Genomic DNA, 19,290 nt, shown 5'->3' with positions numbered 1-19,290 from the left:
GGCGGATTAGTATGGCTGCCGAAGAGCCAGAAAAAGTCTCACGGCAGCTGTCAGCTCTAAATTTAGGAGGATTTATGGTCCTCCCTGTTTCCCAATCAGCAGCTCCAACGCCAAGGTAGATGGGTGTTAAATTTTGCCCACACAAAAACACAAATGCAGCTTCAGTTCGGTGTAAAATAAGAATTATATTTGTCCATACGTACTCTATCCTGCCACAGAAAACAAAAGAAAAAAATGCCAGTCATTAAATTTTGTAAAAATGAATTTATTTTGAAATCCTTACATAATTAAGAAACACTGCAAACTATAACCATAATGACAGTGTCAATCAAAACTCAGCATTACTCTGTACCGGTAAATGAGGAGAACATGTTAAACTGTTTCCGTTTCGTAACTCATTAGGTATTGTGTGTAGTGCTTTTCATTTCTTTACACCACATCATGCTTGCATTTATCAGCATTGGTAATCACTAAAATTTCCATCCAAAAATTTCACACAGACAAACACACACACGCACACACACACACACACACACACACACACACGCACACGCACACGCACACGCACACGCACACGCACACACACACACACACACACACACACACACACACACACACACACACACACACACCAGGACTAAATATCAATGTAATATTTTTCTTTAAAATAATAAATGTAATTTTTAGTGAAACATGACCTCTCCTGGTCCGCCAACACCGCGTCACTGGCGAAGAAAGCTCAGCGCCGCCTGTACTTCCTGCGGAAACTCAGGCGAGCAAGTGCTCCTCCGGCCGTCATGACTATATTCTACCGTGGCACCATTGAGAGCGTCCTCTTCAGTTGTATCGCTGTCTGGGGTGGTAGCTGCACTGAATACAACATGAAGGCCCTGCAGCGCATAGTGAACACGGCTGGTAAGATTATTGGTGTTTCACTCCCCTCCCTGAAGTGCATTTACGCCTCCCATCTCGCCCGCAAGGCGGCCACGATTGTGAGTGATGTGAGTCACCCCGCTCACTCATTTGATCTTCTGCCCTCTGGGAAGAGGTACAGGAGCCTGCGCTCCCGCACCGCCAGACTCACCAACAGCTTCATTCTCCAGGCTGTTAGGATCCTGAACTCTCTTCCCCCTTCTGCGTAGCGTCCTGTACTTATTTATTGTGTTATTTGTTTATTTATTATTTATTCATCACTCTTATTTATTGATTGTGCCTTCTTGTTTTATTTTTCTTGTGTTGTTTACTTGTATGTACATTGTGAACTGTCTTGTCACCGTGGGATAGTGGGAACGTAATTTCGATCTCTTTGTGTGTCTTGGCATGTGAAGAAATTGACAATAAAGCAGACTTTGACTTTGATTATAAACAATCTTGAAAGCGACAGCTACTTCTTGGGTAGGCTATTGAGCAATGCAAAGAACAACCCATTGCATCCACACTTTAAATTATTAATGATACTCATTGATGTGAAGACACATATTTTCTCACAATAAGAAACACTTCAATATAAACAGTAAGCAATCTTTTTTTCAATAAATGCCTGTCCACATTTTCTAATGATCACTTATACAACATTCCTAGGAAATGACAATGACTGGTGACGGGACAGTTTATTTCGAGAACAGGCTCGCAGGCACCACATCCCTGGTCCAGCGGCATACTGATTATTGGATGAGAAGTCTTGTTTATTATGTGATGTAATAAAAACGTAAAATGAATCTAATGGACATTGTCTCGTCATAAAATGTACGTCCTTTATTTTTAAACCGGCAGTTGTGTTATGCGTCACTGCACACTTTTATTGTGAACTAACTGACCGGAAGTAGTGCAGTCTTTTGCTCACCGCGCTAGTTAACGGTGATGTGAAGATGGCGACGCACAGTCGCTCTCCGCTGCTGCTACTGCTGTTATCATACGTGTGTCTTTGTGGCTTCGGCTCCGTCTTCGGCCTCAAAGCCGCCAGTGGCCCCGCCGAGCCTCCGAATAATCCGGTTGTCCTCAGAGCCGCTGAGCCACAAGCCAAGGATGCACCTGCCGCCGCTGCCGGGGCCTCACAGCCTCGAAGGGCGACCGGTTGGAAGCTGTCCGAAGAGGAGGCCTGCAGGGAAGACCTGACCCGACTCTGCCCCAAACACACATGGGCCAATAATCTGTCAGTGCTGGAGTGTCTACAGGACCGCAGAGAGGTAAGCGATAACCGCCGTTTGATGTGCTGATGATGCTGGCTGCGACGCCGGGGCCGCGGTTCTTTCGATTTATGGCTGTCAGCCGGACATTGAGGTGGAGGTGAAGCTGCATCGATAGACTGCTGTGTCCTTTTTTTTTTTTTTTTTTTTGTGAGCACTTTTACGACACACTGATCATACGGATTATATTGACATCAGCAGATACTTTAGCCAATCGTTAACAAAAACGGCAGATCAGACATGATGAAAATCTTTGCTCATTTAACGAGACAAGTTCCCTGTGTTGTTTTATTATATTTTTTAAACAGTATGAATAACTATTTTTAAGGAACTCAACTAATACGACCTGTCAGAAATAATTGATAGGGTGATTGCTTCTTATTTAATTTTCTAACATCAAATAATATTCTTAATAGAACAGTGTAGTAGCTATTATTTTGGGGGCTCTAGTATGGACAGCCACATCTTCTTACTACATATTTGTTGGTTTACAAATGTGTCTTTATTGCTTGAGATTGAAGTTTGTCATTGAGTAAAGTAAGTGCAATCTAGGACTGAGAAACGTCAACCTTCAAAGTGCTTAAAATGGATTTGAGTCCATGCGATTCATAAGCACCTGATTCCATCAGGATTCCTGTTGATTTTTTGATTCAGTTAAGAATTTCATACAGTGCCAATTTTTCATTCACATGGAAGATGTTCTCAGAAGAACCAATCCTGCAGACAGTTCTTGTTGTAACTTGCATCAGTAAAGATATTTGCAGTAAGGATTGAACACAATGCAGTTACAATATCGAATTGTGTGTGTTATTAAACATGCACTGAGAAATAATTATGTATTTCACTGAAATCCTGGTTGAAATAAATTATTTTAAAACTTTTGGCGTTATTGTGTGCGTTGTGACGGCTTGTGACTTGAGTGTGAAGAAGCATTTTGGAGGAGGAAGATGGGAGCAAGAGTTTGTGCAGTTGTAAAGTAGGAGCAGATAAAAACAAATGAGACAATATTGAGTTGACTTCTCGAAGGGAAAAGTGTTCCAAATAAACTAGGATTGCAGTGTGGTGTGCATGTTGTTGGGCTTCCCCTGTTGACGACTGTGACCCCTCCTTGGAGAAATCTCACCCCTGCATCCCTCGACTACGGTTAGGCAGCAAGCAGGAACATTAGAGAATGTGAGGCTTTGTAAAGTGCTTTGGCAGCCACCGGTGCACATATTACGTTGATATAGGCACTCCATCATTTTAACAGAATTGGATTCAGTTTTGGTCCCAAAACGATAAATTGTTCAGCCCCTCTTCTGTAATTGTATTGAGGTTTTGCTTGGATATTTTTGCCTTCAGTTTTGTCTTCAGCCAGTGGAATGGATTCAAGTCAGGTGATTGACTTTGCCCTTGCTTAACATTCCACTGCTTTGTCTTAAAAACTCTTTAGTTGCTTTTACTGTATACTTCAGGTCTTCGTCAATCTGCACTGTGGAATGCCGTCCAGTGCAGCATTTGGTTGAATAATATGAGTTGATAATATTGCCATTTCACAATTTATCCTGCTGCAAAGCTTGAGATTGTGGCCAAAATGACAAGTTGGGTTGATTAGAAAAAAAAGAAATCAGTCTATCGCTGACTGTGATGGAGAGCCAGCAAAACCTGCCATTTACAACTATACATCAGCAAATAGGGTCATGCTTCTCCTCCAAAAAATGAGTGTGGCCAAATCCTGTGCAAAAGTTAGCCAGTTAGTGAATAAGAAGCCCTGTGCTACTTTTCTCAGTCGTCAATCAATCCAATTGAATCACTTCCTTGTTTGTTTCATTTCAAATCTATTGCAATAGTGCTTGGAGTCAAAAATGAGAACTGCATCAATGTCACATTATTTGCTACCTGACTGCATTTACAATGGCCTCAGATATTTAAAAAGCATCTAAATGAGTTTTCTCACATTTGTGCATACACTTCTTGAGGTATGCATGTGTGCTGATTATATGTGTTAGTATCTCTGGTACCTCAGCACCATGCTGTTCACCACCAACACACACACAGGCACACACACCAGCATCCACGCATGCACACACACTCGCTCGCTCTCTCTCCCTGCTCCTCCTCAGGCCCCTTTTTTGAGATAACTGCATTGCTTCAGCTTCGTAACAGCTGTGGCCTCCAGAAGAGGAAAGTGTCTCTTATAAATCTGTCTCCTCTCTAGAAAGGAAGAAGGTACACACTAGCACACAAAACCTGGCAAAGCAGCAAGAGGTCACATTAGAGCATTTAAGATTGTATTTATGGTGGTTTGAGGCCTCAATTGTGATTTCAGAGAAGCAGCACCACTGATTAGCAAAGCATCTTGTGGACATAGCCCACAGGCACTTCCTGTTTGAGGTCAATCCCATCACTTTCTGCTTCAGGATTAGCATCCATCTGATAGGCATTTTATCAGCATCTTATCATGCCCTCGTTAATTTATGTACACAGTGAACTCCCCATTCTCAGGGGACACCCATGTAAACGAGCCCTTTATACACTTAAAATGCATCCGTTTCCAAATCAGTTTTCACCAACGAACTGGTGGGATGTAACTACAACACCATGCCATATAGAATGGAATAGAATAGAATAGAATAGAATAGAATAGAATAGAATAGAATAGAATAGAATAGAATAGAATAGAATAGAATAGAAGTCAGCAAGTTAGGTCACTTATATCACAAGGTACAATTGGAGGGGCTAGACCAGGTATGGGCAAACTACGGCCCGCGGGCCACATCCGGCCCACGGGACCGTTTAATCCGGCCCGCCAACCCTAAATAAATTGTATTATTAAACTTTTTTTTTTTCTCGGTCATTTTGCCTGCAATGACTGCGTTTCCCCAGTAGATGGGGAACCACCCGCCTGCGCATTTACTACCGGAAGCCGTGTCAGAAAGCTCGATGCACACTCACAAGTGCGTGTACGTACTCAGTAGTATGGAAATGGCGCACTCGCGCTCTATTTGTATCAGTGCCGAATTTAGAGCGTGGGCTGTGACGACAGCATTCTTGTAATTTGCGCGCCGAGCTTTCGGATACAGTTTTACACTAAAGCCACCCACAAACCTTCCCCTGGAATCCTTCCATTAAAATGAGTTGCCCAAGGAAAAGCAAGGTGGACACTGAGTGCCGAGTGTTTAAAAAGAGTGGCCAATTTGGCTCGACGTACGCGACGTGACGTTCAGCCACATGAACATCAACATCAACCCGTCACAGATAGGTAAACGGACCAACACCTCGGATCTCTCCTAAGAATTGCCACAACAAATTTTACTCCAGACTATGACACACTAGCAAAAAAAGGGAGACCAACAACACTGTTCCCACTGAAAATGAAGGGGAGGCTTTCAAGTTTGTTGTAAAAAAATGCATTTTGAATATGATCTGTACAAATAGCACGGATTGAAACTAGCGGCCATTCTCATTTTCAAACAATGCAGGATGCTCAAGGACATTGATGCACCACCTGTTTGTGACTAATCTTCTCCTGTAAAGTTCTTAAGGCTTACTTTAAGGAAGTGTTTCCCGTTTCCTCACCTCTGTTACCAGGTGTTTGTGAGTTAAAACTCTGCTCTGATTTTCAGATACCCCTCACCGTGTTGCCGTTTTGATTACTTTATTTCACCGATTCTTCAAGATGATATATTTGGTCAGAATGTTTGCCGTTTGATGTGATCTCATAAGATAAACATACATCTTTCATTAATCTGACCTGCAGGCACTGAAGTGATGGAGACTGTTATTCATAATAACAGTGTTGTATTTTATGAGAATCACTGATAGCAGTTTTTTAGGGATGTTTTTTTTTTTTTTAATGCTGTTAATAAATGCATTTGTTTTCAAAAAACTTTTTTTGAATATCCATGCTTTACTACCTACTAAAGGCCAAAACCTTTTATGCAATGACCTTTACAGGTCGTTTATATTACTTCACACAAACACTACATCCATCTGCTCCTGGTTTGGCCCCCCGGTCAAAATTTAGAACCCAATTCGGCCCGCAAGTCAAAAAGTTTGCCCACCCCTGGGCTAGACCCTATTCTCCGCCAGTCGTGGGGGCTTACATTATATTCAAGCCACTCTCCTTATCTTTTGTTACTCCAGTTAGTCTGAAGTTTGCAGGGACTTCCCCCATCCCATTCACGCCTTTATCAACTCCAATTAGTCAATGCTATTTCAATGCTTTGATGATTTGCATTGATCAATCTGCTCATGTTTCCAGGCCTTTGATCTGAATACAATACATTGGCTTTAATTAATAACTCATAGTCTGACTAATTGGTAATTTTATATCTCGGCTGAGTCTTCTTCGTCATTAACCTTGTCGTTCCTCTGTCCTTGTAACATTTAGAGGAAAGTCAAGAGATAGATTTGTGTCCCTGTTCCTGCAGGCAGAGAAGGATTTGGATTATGTCCTTCCTCGTCTTTTCTATGCCAAGTGAAACTGTATGATCAACATTTCTTGCTGGGTTTCTTTGGATAACGCATAATGTAATGTTAATTAAGAACTTCAGTTTGCTTCTCACATTTCTCCGTTATTCTCAGTTCACCACATTACGACCTTTTATAGTCGCAGTAAAATTACACTCGACAATTCTTTTAACAGTTTTTTTTAATCAGAGACGCAAGCAAAATCCCTGCATGTTTTTTGTCCGTCTGACTCTGCCTTCGATTTTTCTGTATAACTATGGTAATATATCAATTATGAATCAAAAGTTAGTTTTAGCAACAGTTGAAAAAATAATTCTGAACCAACATAGCTATAAATTACGACACATGGTAAAATCAGCATTTTAGCTTTGATAGGTCATCCTTAAAAACAAAATTTGCATACACCTGAATTACATTTTCAAACTGGGACATAATTCACACAATGCGTTTGTTAGATAAATTATGTTCTGAAGAGGGTTTGGTACATTCCTAACTTGCGGCACTAAATACAATATTTTTTGTGAAAATATGCATTGAAGTGTCACTGCCATTAAGTTATTTTAGCATACAGATGGTGAGTCACAATTTTCTGCTTTTGTGTGTCTGCAGGAAACTGAGATGGCTCCTGCTTGCAACCATGTAAGTACATAAACACAATTTATTTTTTGCCTTGTGTTTGCGTCTTGGTAGGGTTTTTTTTGTTGTAAACTTTGTGTAACCGGTTGCTGTTGTTTTTTTCGTGAGGAGGGGGGGCATGGCTCGCCACTGCCGCATACACATTCCAGATTTTCTGCAGGAGCAATTAATTACAAAGGCTGGTCTCGCTCAGTACATATCAAATGTCCAGAGTTCAGTGACACGCCAAGGTGTTCTGAGAGGATTTATGGAAAGAGGTTGCTTCAGTTGAAACACACAAAACAGCCTTTTTTGTGTTGACATGGTGTTATATTCTGTGTGACACACCTGTCACTGGTTCTTATTGGATCTCCCATGCACAAAGAAAATTAGCCAACACCTCAACAAAGAAGACACAAAGAAAACAGGAAGATTTGAAAGGAAAAAAAAATCATCTGGAAACCTATTTCCATAAACATGCACTGGGGTAATGTGTTTGTCTTGGAATCTTGTTTACTTTTCAGTATAATATTTTTCATGAATTTAAATTGTAGTATTAGATTGATTCAGCGGATACAAAAACAAAAGGCTCATATATCAAACCATTAAAAATCTCTAATCCTCAGAAACATTCTCTGGGATTCAGTGCTTTTCTTTTGTCGTAATGGGATCAGACAGCATCGTGCGATAATCAATGTACTGACAGACAGTTTTGTTTATATAATCATGCACGTCTCAGATTTTTGTTCCCCAGATAAATGTCTTTTTTGACGCTTTAGTTCAGGGTCGAATTAAAGTGTTTCTTGAGATAAATTCTCATTTGTGGAATACTTTTTATAGCTTACCCAGCAGCTGGCTAGATTGTGCAAATGAATGGATTCTAAAATGTTGTGATTCGGGACTCAAAGAGAGATAAAAGCCCTTTATGATGATGCCTTTTATATGTATGCAGGAAACGCCAATACCTTTTATAGTACTTCAGTCTTTGAAAGATGTGGGGAAAAAATTATTTTGTTGGGCCTTCATCAGCAGGTTTGTAATCTCACATCAAAATAAGGACATTCTTTATAGGACAAATCTTTTTTGTTTGACACACCTAGATTATGTACATATTGCGCTTTACTGTACAGCACTTATGAGTGCAGCAATTTTATGTTCACAGCAAATGACTTTAAGTAACTCTGTGTAATGGAAACATAATGAATATGAATAATAAATTAATAGAGAGCACTGAATAACTAAACACTGAATAACTCTCTTCATCAGCTCCTGTGGAACTACAAACTCAATCTGACCACTGATCCAAAGTTTGAGTCGGTGGCGATGGAGGTTTGCAAGAGCACCATCACTGAGGTCAGCATTTAGCTCTCAATGTTATCTATCTGCAAATAGTAATGGGAAAATGAAGCTTCATGAACCAGTTGTTGTATTCTTTGGCTCCTCTAGATGGCGATGTTGGTTTAAAGTGAGTGTTTTAAGAAATAGCAAAGCAAGTCGGTGGGCTTTCAGCTCTTCGGTGAACAGAGAGAGAGTGCCATCTAGAGGTCTAAGTAAACACAACAACCGGTTCATGAATCATCTTGAAGCTTCATTTGCCCATCATTATCTGCAAATATGTGAGGTATGACAGTCACTGATAATGTAGACAAATAAGTGGTAATGCAGTTGTTCTATTGCATATGCAACGTGACCTTTTTTTTTTTTTTTACATACACTTTGTCACATATTTTTAATCACACAGTCGACTTCATTTCTTTCCTTCCCTTTAATGATCACAGCTTAAAGAATGTAATGAGGAGGAGCGTGGGAGAGGGTACCTGGTATCTTGTCTGGTCGATCACCGTGGAAACATCAGCGAGTATCAGTGTAACCAGTACATTACCAAGATGACCAGTATTATCTTTAGTGACTACCGACTAATTTGTGGCTTCATGGACAAATGTAAAGAAGACATCAACAATCTACGCTGCGGGAGCATCAATATTGGACACAAGGTGACCTTTTGTTAAAGCGAATGCCTAGTTCCTTTAACGTTAGTTTTGATCCTTTCCATTCGCTGCTGTTGCCTTTACGCATCAGGACATACATAGCCAAGGAGAAGTCATCGCTTGTCTGGAAAAGGCTCTCGTGAGGGAGGCAGAGCAACAGGACCAAGTTCGTCCTATCAAAGAGGAGTGTCAGAGAGCTATCCTGCGGGTTGCGGAGCTGTCATCGGATGACTTCCACCTTGATCGACATCTTTACTTTTCCTGTCGAGACGACCGTGAGAGATTCTGCCAAAATGTAAGCACATGTTTTTTTCTCTCTCTTATCATTAGTATGAATCCATATTACTCTATCCATAAGGAGAAACAAGTCATAATCTACGGTGCCATTTTCCATCTCTTTATTTTAGACTCAGGCAGGAGAGGGAAAAGTCTACAAGTGCCTGTTCAACCACAAGTTCGAAGAGGCCATGTCAGAAAAGGTGCATCCCACCTCACTGGTTCATGCCCGTTTCCCGATTCATGACTCGCGTAGCTTGATTGTGTTTGCGGATTATAATGTTGGCTTTCTCCTTACAGTGCAGAGATGCTCTGACAACACGGCAGAAGCTGATCTCTCAGGACTACAGGGTCAGTTACTCTCTGGCTAAAGCCTGCAAACTCGACTTGAGGAAACACCGCTGCAGCCTGGACACCAACCTGCCGCGTGCCCGCGAGGCCCGTCTCTCGTACCTGCTCCTGTGTCTGGAGGCCGCTGTGCACCGAGGTGACCTCTTCATGTTGCTTCCACATGATGTTCAAATATGATAAATGTTCTTTCATCTCTCTAATGTGAAATAACCCTGACTAATTATGCTGGGACTCACAATTGCTGAATTGTTGCTGAAAAGTGTCATTGATGAAATGAGGAGTGGCGTTGACATTCAAGGGTAGTCATTTTCATCCATTTATTTATTTATTTTGTTTCTCTGTATGATCTTTTCATCCTGTGTAGGTCGCCCGGTCACCGGCGAGTGTCAAGGTGAAATGCTGGACTATCGGCGGATGCTGATGGAGGACTTCTCCCTCAGTCCAGAGATTGTGCTGCACTGCCGAGCAGAGATCGAGACTCACTGCTCGGGCCTTCACCGCAAAGGCCGCACTCTGCATTGCCTGATGAGGATCGGCCGCGGTGACCGCAGCGCCTCAGTCGACGGTGTTTGCCAGAGTGCTGTAAGTCACGGGGGGAACGCAAGGGAATACATAAACAATGGTTGTCACTTTGCTCGTATGCAGAGCAAATAGTGCAAATGATTTTTTCCAGTCACATTATGTAGTCTGCGGTGTTTTCGTTTCTTGCTGCTGCCTTTGAATAATTCCATTAACTCTGCTTCCACTTCAGCTTCAGACACTGATTCAGTCAGCCGACCCCGGCGCCGACTACAGGATCGACCGAGCGCTCAATGAGGCCTGTGAGTCTGTCATCCAGACAGCCTGCAAACATATCCGCAATGGAGACCCAATGTGAGGGCACATACACACACGAGCACACAAAATATGTGAACAATCAGTCATCTTATTCAGATGAATAAGCACCTGCCTTTTAGAGACTGACTCTGTGTGTGTTTGTAGGATTTTGTCTTGTCTGATGGAGCATCTGTATACAGAAAAAATGGTGGAGGATTGTGAGCATCGACTGTTGGAGCTCCAGTATTTTATATCAAGGGACTGGAAGTGAGTGTACTCACTGATAGGATTTATCAACCAGCCAATTGCCCCGACATCTGAGGCCTGACCCTCTCTTTGCTCTATTTTTACTTGTCAAGTGGAATTACTAACCCATGTGGACAGTCTTTTTATAGATGAACATTGTTGTTCTTTGGATTGTGGAACTTTCAGCCTTCATACTCTGTTTTTCTATACATAGTCTGATCACATACCACACTGCAAAGACGAGCTTAGTGACTGTGGTGTGCTCCAATTTGTTGTCTTAGATTGGACCCTATATTGTACAAGAAATGCCAAGGCGACGCTGCCCGACTATGTCACACGCATGGCTGGAATGAGACCAGTGAGTTGATGCCGCCAGGCGCTGTCTTCTCCTGCCTGTACCGCCATGCCTACCGCACTGAGGAGCAGGGCCGTCGGGTATGACATGAGAGCAGAAACTCGAATCTTGACATTGTGTTGGAGCAATTCCAAGTTGTTCTTGTCATTAAAAAAAAAAAAAAAAAACTTGTACATGTTTTTAAACTTAATAGGTCGACACTGACATTCTGGTAAGTGGTCTACAACCTCTGTCAATCGAGATTCTGGTGAAAAATTTGAATGATAAAGATGCTTGATGGCATTGATGATGGTGAATCGGCACTGAAATAAGATTTTAATTTCTTTGGATAATTTAATCTGTGGTATCTTTTTCTGGGCTTTTAAAATTTGATATTTAATTTACATAATAGGAAATGATAAAATGATGGCATGTTGACATAATGGATATTAAATATCACCCAGCCAAAACATTACGACCACTTACAAAATGAATACTGACACTGCCAGACCGGTTTTATTTGAGCAAGATGTTAATTATGGTCGTAATATTGAGGGTGCTTTGTCCACATTATAATAATGGTGTTTATTTTGCCTCTAATTATCCTATTAGGTATTCACGTCAGTGTCTTAGAATAATGGTGTGCGTCTGTCTTTACGTCTGCAGTTGTCTCGAGACTGTAAAGTGGAGGTTCAGCGAATTCTCCACCAGAGGGCGCTGGATGTGAAACTGGACCCTGAGCTGCAGAAGCGCTGCATGACGGACCTTGGCAAGTGGTGCAGCGAGAAGACCGATACTGGACAGGTTAGACAAATGATTGTTCACATCTGCCAATGATGCAGATTAAATATGATTAAATCTGTAGGCTTACATTTTGGAGTTTATTTACTTGGTTCTTTTCCCTTTGGCCATAGGGTAATACATCATCGGTTTCCAACCTTTATTCAGCCAAGGAATATATTTATTTTACATAACAATGCACAGTACACCACCCAACAAAAAATGTCATGCAAGTATTTCTACTGATATAATGAGGATCTTGTCTCAATTTACTAAGAACAAATTGACTAACTCAATGTGAAATCTGAGCCTTTTATGTTCTCGCACCAAACCATGCCTTAGTTTAATGGAACCTAGTGGAGAGACAGGTTTATTCTACCTTCCTTCAGAAAAAATTGCTTCTATACCTCATTGCCATTGATAGATAAAGAAACATTATTTGAGGTAAAGTGATAATCCTCTTAAATGACATTGGATAATTTCCCATGGCACTCCGAATAATCTCTTGCTGTACGAGGAGCCACTTGTTACGTGGTCCACATGAATGAAAAAAATCAACATCATTTTTACCTCAGTCAGCTCTAAAATCTTCCATAATAGATACATCCACGAGAATACAATTGCTGACTAAAATACTGGCGACACTGCTCTTCTCATGAAAAATTTTAAATTTCCGTTGCACTATTTAAGTTTTTTTTTTTTTTCCCACAAGCGACATACTTTGAAACATAGCATTTTTAAGGAGCCTACTTGCGTATGGCTCTTTCAAACAAAACTTCCTTTTGCGCATCCTATTATGAAGTGAATTTCTTGTCAATTGATGTAACTAGTGTTGTGGCGTTTTTTCCAGTAGTGCCAGGAGACACTGCAGAATGAGTGTGGAGGATTTGTGTGACCCCTGAAATTTATATTCAATACATTTTGTTGAGACCCCCCCCCAAAAGGGGATTGATTTGTTAAACTACATTTGAGATGTGTTTGTGTGTTGCTTCCCAGGAGCTTGAGTGTCTGCAGGAACATTTGGAAGACCTGGTGTCTGCCTGCAGGGATGTTATAGGCAACCTGACAGAATTAGAGTCAGAGGTCAGCAATGTTATTGCTTAAGTAGGAGCAGGTGGCGACCGTACATTTAACCCTGCCATTGTTTCCTTTTCATCCTTTTCAGGATATCCAAATAGATGCACTGCTTATCAGAGCTTGTGAACCCATGATCCAGGCCCATTGCCACGTAAGAATATTTCTACTACTTTCTGAGCACGCATATAGACACTCCTACCAGAAACAAAGAACTCTTTGTCAGATATAATAAACTTGGACAAACTTGAATAACAGTAGAAGGCAATAAGCTTTTGTGTGTTTGTCTTTAGGACTTGGCTGACAACCAAATAGACACCGGTGACCTTATGGAATGTTTGGTTCAGAACAAGCACCAAAAGGAGATGAACGAAAAGTGTGCAGTTGGCGTCACACACTTCCAGCTGGTAAGCTTCATCTTCTTCTTTTAAAGCTGATTTCCCACTGTTCCGAGTGTTGGATTGTAAACATGCCTGCAGATATTGATAAGTCGTCTTGTCTTTTTGTAAAGATTCAGATGAAGGATTTCCGCTTCTCTTATAAGTTCAAGATGGCTTGTAAGGAAGATGTGCTTCGCTTGTGTCCAAACATCAAAAAGAAGTACGCACACTAATATTCCCATTTGTTGCATCACTACATTTCTGCCTTACTCTCTCTCACGTGCATTTCAAAGTACGTATTGTACACCAAATTTGTCACACTTGAATTGACTCATAATGGCCCATCTGGAATTTTTTCTTCAGGGAATCAATTTTAAAAAAGGGATCGTTTTAACTTATCGGATTGCTAACCACGAATGATCCTCTCATTTAGAGTGGATGTGGTCATCTGCCTCAGCACCACAGTGAGGAACGACACATTGCAGGAGGCCAGAGAGCAGCGGGTCTCCCTGAAATGTCGTAAACAGCTGCGTGTGGAGGAGCTAGAAATGGTTGGGATGGCCTGTCGAAAATCGTTTCTGCCGGATGAAGCCGATACACATTTCAACTCAAATGTATTCTTCTTCTTCTAGTCGGAAGATATAAGGTTGGAACCGGAGCTGTACGAGCCTTGTAAGTCCGACATCAGTCGTCTGTGTCCTAATGTGGCTTTTGGCAATGCTCAGGTAGGATGACGAAGGTTAGATCTACAAATCCCGCAATCCTTCCAACAAACTCAGTCTTCGCTTTCCTCCTCAGATGATTGAGTGTCTAAAGGAGCAGAAGAAGCAGCTCAGTCAGCGCTGCCACCAGCGGATCTTCAAGCTGCAGGAGGCCGAGATGACTGACCCAGAGCTCGACTACCAGCTCATGAGAGTCTGCAAGCAGATGATCAAGGTGAGGAGAAGCAGAGCAAATATTGGGACGTCACGAGAATCACGTCAATTCTCATTGGCACTAAACACCACCGCAATAGATTTGAAATGAAACTGACTACATGTGCTTCAACTGACTTCAGTTATGTTTACATTCAAACCAGGCGAACATTATAAAGGTTTGAGCATACGTCTCCTGTTTTTAAAGGGACCACAAGTAATGGGACTTCAGAACTCACAGTGCAGCAAGTTTGTTATGCAATGGCCAAGTCCATCACCTGACCTGAATCCGATTGAGCGTACATTTCACAGGCTGAAGACAAAAAGCGTTGGTGGTCTGTGGGTTCCAGAATTCAGGCTGTGACTTAAAATGTTTATTTATGATTGTTGTTTTGTTCTGTTACTTTTGCTCCCTTAAAAGTGGAAGGTATCTATACAAACTTTTCCAACAAACTATCCCCACTCCATTCACCTGATTTGGATACCCTTAAAGTAAATCTTAAAAGTCGGAATTTAAAGCACATCTTGTTTCTTTTCAAAGCCATTGGGGTGGTGTTTTCACATTTGTGTCCTTGTCCCAATATTTGTGAACCTAATTGTATGTAAAATAATATTCAGCAATATCACCAGAGGTGGCAAAAGTACTCATTACTATGTACATGTGTACTTTCTGTAATTTTTTGAAAAAAATAAAGATTTGTAAAAGTAGGACAAACCCGAGTACCATATTTTTCGCACTATAAGGTGCACCTTCAATGAATGGCCCATTTTAAAACTTTGTCCATATATAAGGCGCACCGGAATTTAAGGCGCACCTTCAATGAATGGCCCATTTTAAAACTTTGTCCATATATAAGATTGTATATACATTTGGCCCGTGGGCTGGACTTTGGACACGCCTGCTGTAGTGGCTCAATATTGGTCCATATGTAAGGCACACCAGATTATAAGGCGCACTGTCAGCTTTTGAGAAAATTTGAGGTTTTTAGGTGCGCCTTATAGTGCGGAAAATACGTTAAAAGGAAAAAAAAAGATAGACTACTTGAGGGAAAAAAAATAACCTTCTCTGCACACAAAATCCACTAAAAGAGTCCTCATGGTGAAAAATCGCCTTATGAACAGAATCCACATTGTACTTCCCACCACTGAATATCACAAACGTTCTTTTGCAGAGATTCTGCACCGAAGCCGATGCCAGGAATGTTCTCCAGTGTCTGAAACAGAACAAGAACAGTGAGTTGATGGATCCAAAGTGCAAACAAATGATCACCAAAAGGCAGATCACCCAGAACACAGGTGCGTGAACATTTGATAGAGCAGCATTTGAAGAGTCGGACTCAAATCTGAACTGCACCCTTCTCCAGACTACAGACTGAACCCGGTGTTAAGGAAAGCTTGCCGAGCTGACATCCCCAAATTTTGCCAATCCATCCTGAACAAGGCGAGCGAGGACAACGAGCTGGAGGGTCAGGTGATCGCCTGCCTCAAGCTCAAATATGCTGATCAGGTCAGTCCAAAATCATCAGACATCTCCGGTTCCAAGAGAAGGCAAAGTCAGACGTGCTTATCGTTGCCCATCATGGGCTGGTTTGGTTTAGAGATTGTCCGCAGACTGTGAAGACCAGATTCGAGTTATTCTCCAGGAATCGGCGCTGGACTATAGACTGGACCCCCAGTTGCAGATGCACTGCTCGGATGAGGTACGCTGGTCATTAAAACCTGTACTTTGTCTTTCTGACGTCCGCTTCTTGTAATACCACTTCCTTCTCCAGATCTCTCGGCTGTGTGCCGAAGAGGCAGCCGCTCAGGAGCAGACTGGTCAGGTAGAAGAATGTCTGAAAGTCAACCTGCTCAAGATCAAACAGGAGGCCTGTAAAAAGGTAAGTATTATTGAGAAAAAAAAAAATCATAATATTTGATAGCCTGATGCTGACATCTGAGTTTTGGGGGAAATAAATTGTAAATGGCTCGATATCATATTGTGAAGATCTTTGCGTTTTGGGTTCTTCTGCCTGATTTGTTGTGCTTGTGTGCAGGAGGTTTTGAACATGCTCAAAGAGAGTAAAGCAGACATTTTTGTGGACCCAGTTCTCCACACAGCCTGTGCCTTGGACCTCAAACATCATTGTGCTGCCATCACGCCGGGAAGGGGAAGGCGTGGGTGCTTTCACCATCATCGCATGTCACTTTTGACTAGAAATATTAAATACTATGGTTGAAAAGAACCTCCCTCTTTTTCTTCTCACCATGCAGAGATGTCATGTCTGATGGAGGCTTTGCAGGACAAGCGAGTTCGCCTGCAGCCCGAGTGTAAGAAAAGACTTCAGGACCGCATCGACATGTGGAGCTACGCAGCTAAGGTAACCACTAGGAGGAGCCATTTTCACCTTCATTGAAACCTTTTCAACGTCAAGACAGGAAAGTTAAATACGGATGAACGATTTAGAAAAATGATATATGCAATGTAATGCATTTTGTTGCCATTTAGTATGCAATTTTTTTTCAAGTTTCTCTTCCCATTAATTTTTTTAACAAACAAGCTGCAAATTAATCTGGTACAATATCAGGTTGGGTGCATGCTAAAATAAAGGCAAATGAACCACAAATTAAAAGGAAGGGCACTTTGTAGATCCACTTGAATAGAGTTAACGTATTCAAAACGTTTACTTGCACGCTTCTAAGTGTTCACCACGACAACTTCCCAAGATTCTACTAAGTATGGTGTGAACATAAAACTGCAAATCACAAATCCCAACAATTATTCAAACAAATTAGTAGCTTCCATTTTCCTTGTTTCATTCAACTCTATGTTGTCCTGTAGGTGGCACCGGCTGAGGGCTTATCAGATCTGGCCGTGCAGGTGATGACCTCACCCTCCAAGAACTACATCCTGCTCATGATCGCCCTGAGCTTGTGCGTCCTCTTCCTGTTGGGGCTGCTGTGCGGTCGGATCACCAAGCGCGTGACGCGGGAACTGAAAGACCGATAGAAGCCCGAGAGCTATCGACACCTGCTTCGCCCCCTTCGTCCTTGTCCTCTTCAACCTCAGTCTGTCACCAGCCAACATGCTCAGTGCCAATGCCAGTTGCTCACGTGGTCCTCCTCTTTTCAAGCTTGGCTGTGATATTGCCTAACACCAATTGTCTCATCAAATCAAAGCATTTTTTTTGTTTTTGTTTTGAGTTGGTTGCGATAACCCAGTATTAAAAGGAGCACTGCAAGTGACATGACTGAGGACCGCTGAGGCTAGGACACCTTTCCCCTAGTTTGAAGGAAGACTGGAGCATGCAGCGCTTCATTTCTTCTGAAGAAGAGACGTCAAACAGCAACTTGAGATGTTGAGGCAAACATTCAGACATTTTGCTGTTGCTTTGAACCAATTTCGGATCACTTATGATGATGCCTCCCTTCCTCTTTATTCATGTACAGGATCTGCTTTGACTCGCCATGTGAGGCTAACACTTCTCACCATAATCATGCCAGTTGGTATTTTGTTTTCATGCCTTTTTTGTATTGATTGTTTCGATGAGATTTGAATTTGTGAAGCCAAACAATGCAGTTAAAAGTCAACATAGACAACAGTGCAGATGAGGGTTACTGTATTATGTATCTTCTGTATTTAATATTTGATCACTGGAGTGCAAGCCAAAATTACTTGGGAGTGTTGAGACGTGTTTCCACATAGTTTGCTGCCTTCAAGTCCCATCAATCATCACAACATAGCAACAACAGGCATCCCGCTCTTAACACATCTGCCAGTGTTGCTTTATAGGAATTTGATATGGTCATTTTTCTGTAGATTTATGATACAATTGCTTATATGAAGATTGTCTCCTATTTTCAATAGCAAGAAAAGCTAAAAGCAAGTTAAAACCCCAAATATGTAACATTTACTCAATGATGAGAAAAAAAATGGTTGTAATTATAATCTTGTATAGTAATGATTCGCCTCAACCATGAACTTGTTCAAACAGTTGACATCCTATTGAAGAGCAACAATTACTGAACAACAGCCAGCAACTTATGGAAAGCTGTTTCAGCATTCCCGAAGAGTCATGTACTCATATGCTTGTTGTCTTCTCTCAAAACAATTCTGTGCAATAGAAGGGGATTAAATAAAATTCTACTAGCTATCAGCTAGTTCTTGAGGAGTACTCGATGTCAAGTTGTGCAGACTTTTGCCTCATTAGTAAAACACGGTTGTCTTCGTGAAGACCGATATCGGAATGGATATCTAATAACGGCTTTATGGCCGAACGACAGTTTGTATCTCAAAATATTCAATTCAGAGCCCTCAAATGTCAAGGTACCATAATGGATAATCCTCGAGGCTTGCCATAATTGCTGTATGAGCATTTGCAGGACACTTGGTTTTATTATTCAGTGCAGTACTAAGTAAATGCTCTGTCGGCTTTATCAGAAAGGGCTAGTGTCTGGCTCAAAAAAAAAAAAAAAAAAAATCAACAAAGCTGGAAATTATCTGCTCGCGCTCATCTCAGTTTTGAAGGTCATTATGATGTCCTGTTAATTTCCATGAATCACAAGTTTTAAGGATAAATACTAATAGAAAAAAGACTGTTTGGATGCAAATGTATGTTGTTTTCGGATCACTTCAAGTAATGGGGCAGTTATTGTGAGATTCCGTTTTCCTGTACAGATAAATCAATTTAATAAAAATGTCTGCACATTTTCCTAACTTTGCTTCAGTATGCATTAAAAAAATCCAAACATGATCTTTACAAAGTTAATGCTCAGTTTTGATAAACACAGTGAGAGGTATTAGATTTTTTTTCAATTTTGGTTGAAAGTTCTTTTTTTGAATAATATTAGTTACACTTTGATATAGCTATGTACAAAATGTAATATGAACACCAGTGA

The 19,290-nt window shown here is 41.3% G+C and overlaps 1 protein-coding gene across 2 annotated transcripts; it reads left to right on the top strand.

The window, feature by feature from the left end:
• Positions 1-1,828: 1,828 nt before the first annotated feature.
• On the top strand, positions 1,829-19,108 carry LOC125967635 (Golgi apparatus protein 1). Of its 2 annotated transcripts, none has more exons than XM_049718864.2 (26): positions 1,829-2,186; positions 7,248-7,277; positions 8,520-8,606; positions 9,032-9,247; positions 9,333-9,536; positions 9,649-9,720; positions 9,818-10,004; positions 10,233-10,450; positions 10,620-10,741; positions 10,850-10,951; positions 11,212-11,365; positions 11,931-12,068; positions 13,041-13,127; positions 13,210-13,272; positions 13,412-13,525; positions 13,630-13,718; positions 13,932-14,049; positions 14,131-14,223; positions 14,297-14,434; positions 15,585-15,708; positions 15,777-15,919; positions 16,011-16,112; positions 16,185-16,292; positions 16,449-16,573; positions 16,666-16,772; positions 17,234-17,381. In XM_049718864.2, exons 1-25 carry the CDS (start codon positions 1,869-1,871, stop codon positions 16,724-16,726), a joined length of 3,213 nt encoding a protein of 1,070 aa, XP_049574821.1. In that variant the 5' UTR covers positions 1,829-1,868; the 3' UTR covers positions 16,727-16,772; positions 17,234-17,381. The 2 variants fall into 2 exon arrangements, with proteins under 2 accessions (XP_049574821.1, XP_049574820.1); XM_049718863.2 differs by having other exon boundaries at positions 1,830-2,186; positions 16,449-16,569; positions 17,234-19,108.
• Positions 19,109-19,290: the final 182 nt, after the last annotated feature.

Source organism: Syngnathus scovelli, chromosome 4 (assembly GCF_024217435.2).
Source record: "Syngnathus scovelli strain Florida chromosome 4, RoL_Ssco_1.2, whole genome shotgun sequence".
In the NCBI taxonomy this organism is placed as follows: domain Eukaryota; kingdom Metazoa; phylum Chordata; class Actinopteri; order Syngnathiformes; family Syngnathidae; genus Syngnathus; species Syngnathus scovelli.
The sequence above is the reverse complement of the archived record's forward strand: the minus strand, read 5'-3'. Positions and strand labels throughout refer to the sequence as shown.

Bases quoted from the DNA above. Each gene is read 5' to 3' on its own strand.
- LOC125967635 (XM_049718863.2), top strand. From the start codon at position 1,869: ATGGCGACGCACAGTCGCTCTCCGCTGCTGCTACTGCTGTTATCATAC. The intron at 15,709-15,776 runs GTGCGTGAACAT...ACCCTTCTCCAG, and splicing joins GCAGATCACCCAGAACACAG to ACTACAGACTGAACCCGGTG. The intron at 16,113-16,184 runs GTACGCTGGTCA...TTCCTTCTCCAG, and splicing joins AGATGCACTGCTCGGATGAG to ATCTCTCGGCTGTGTGCCGA.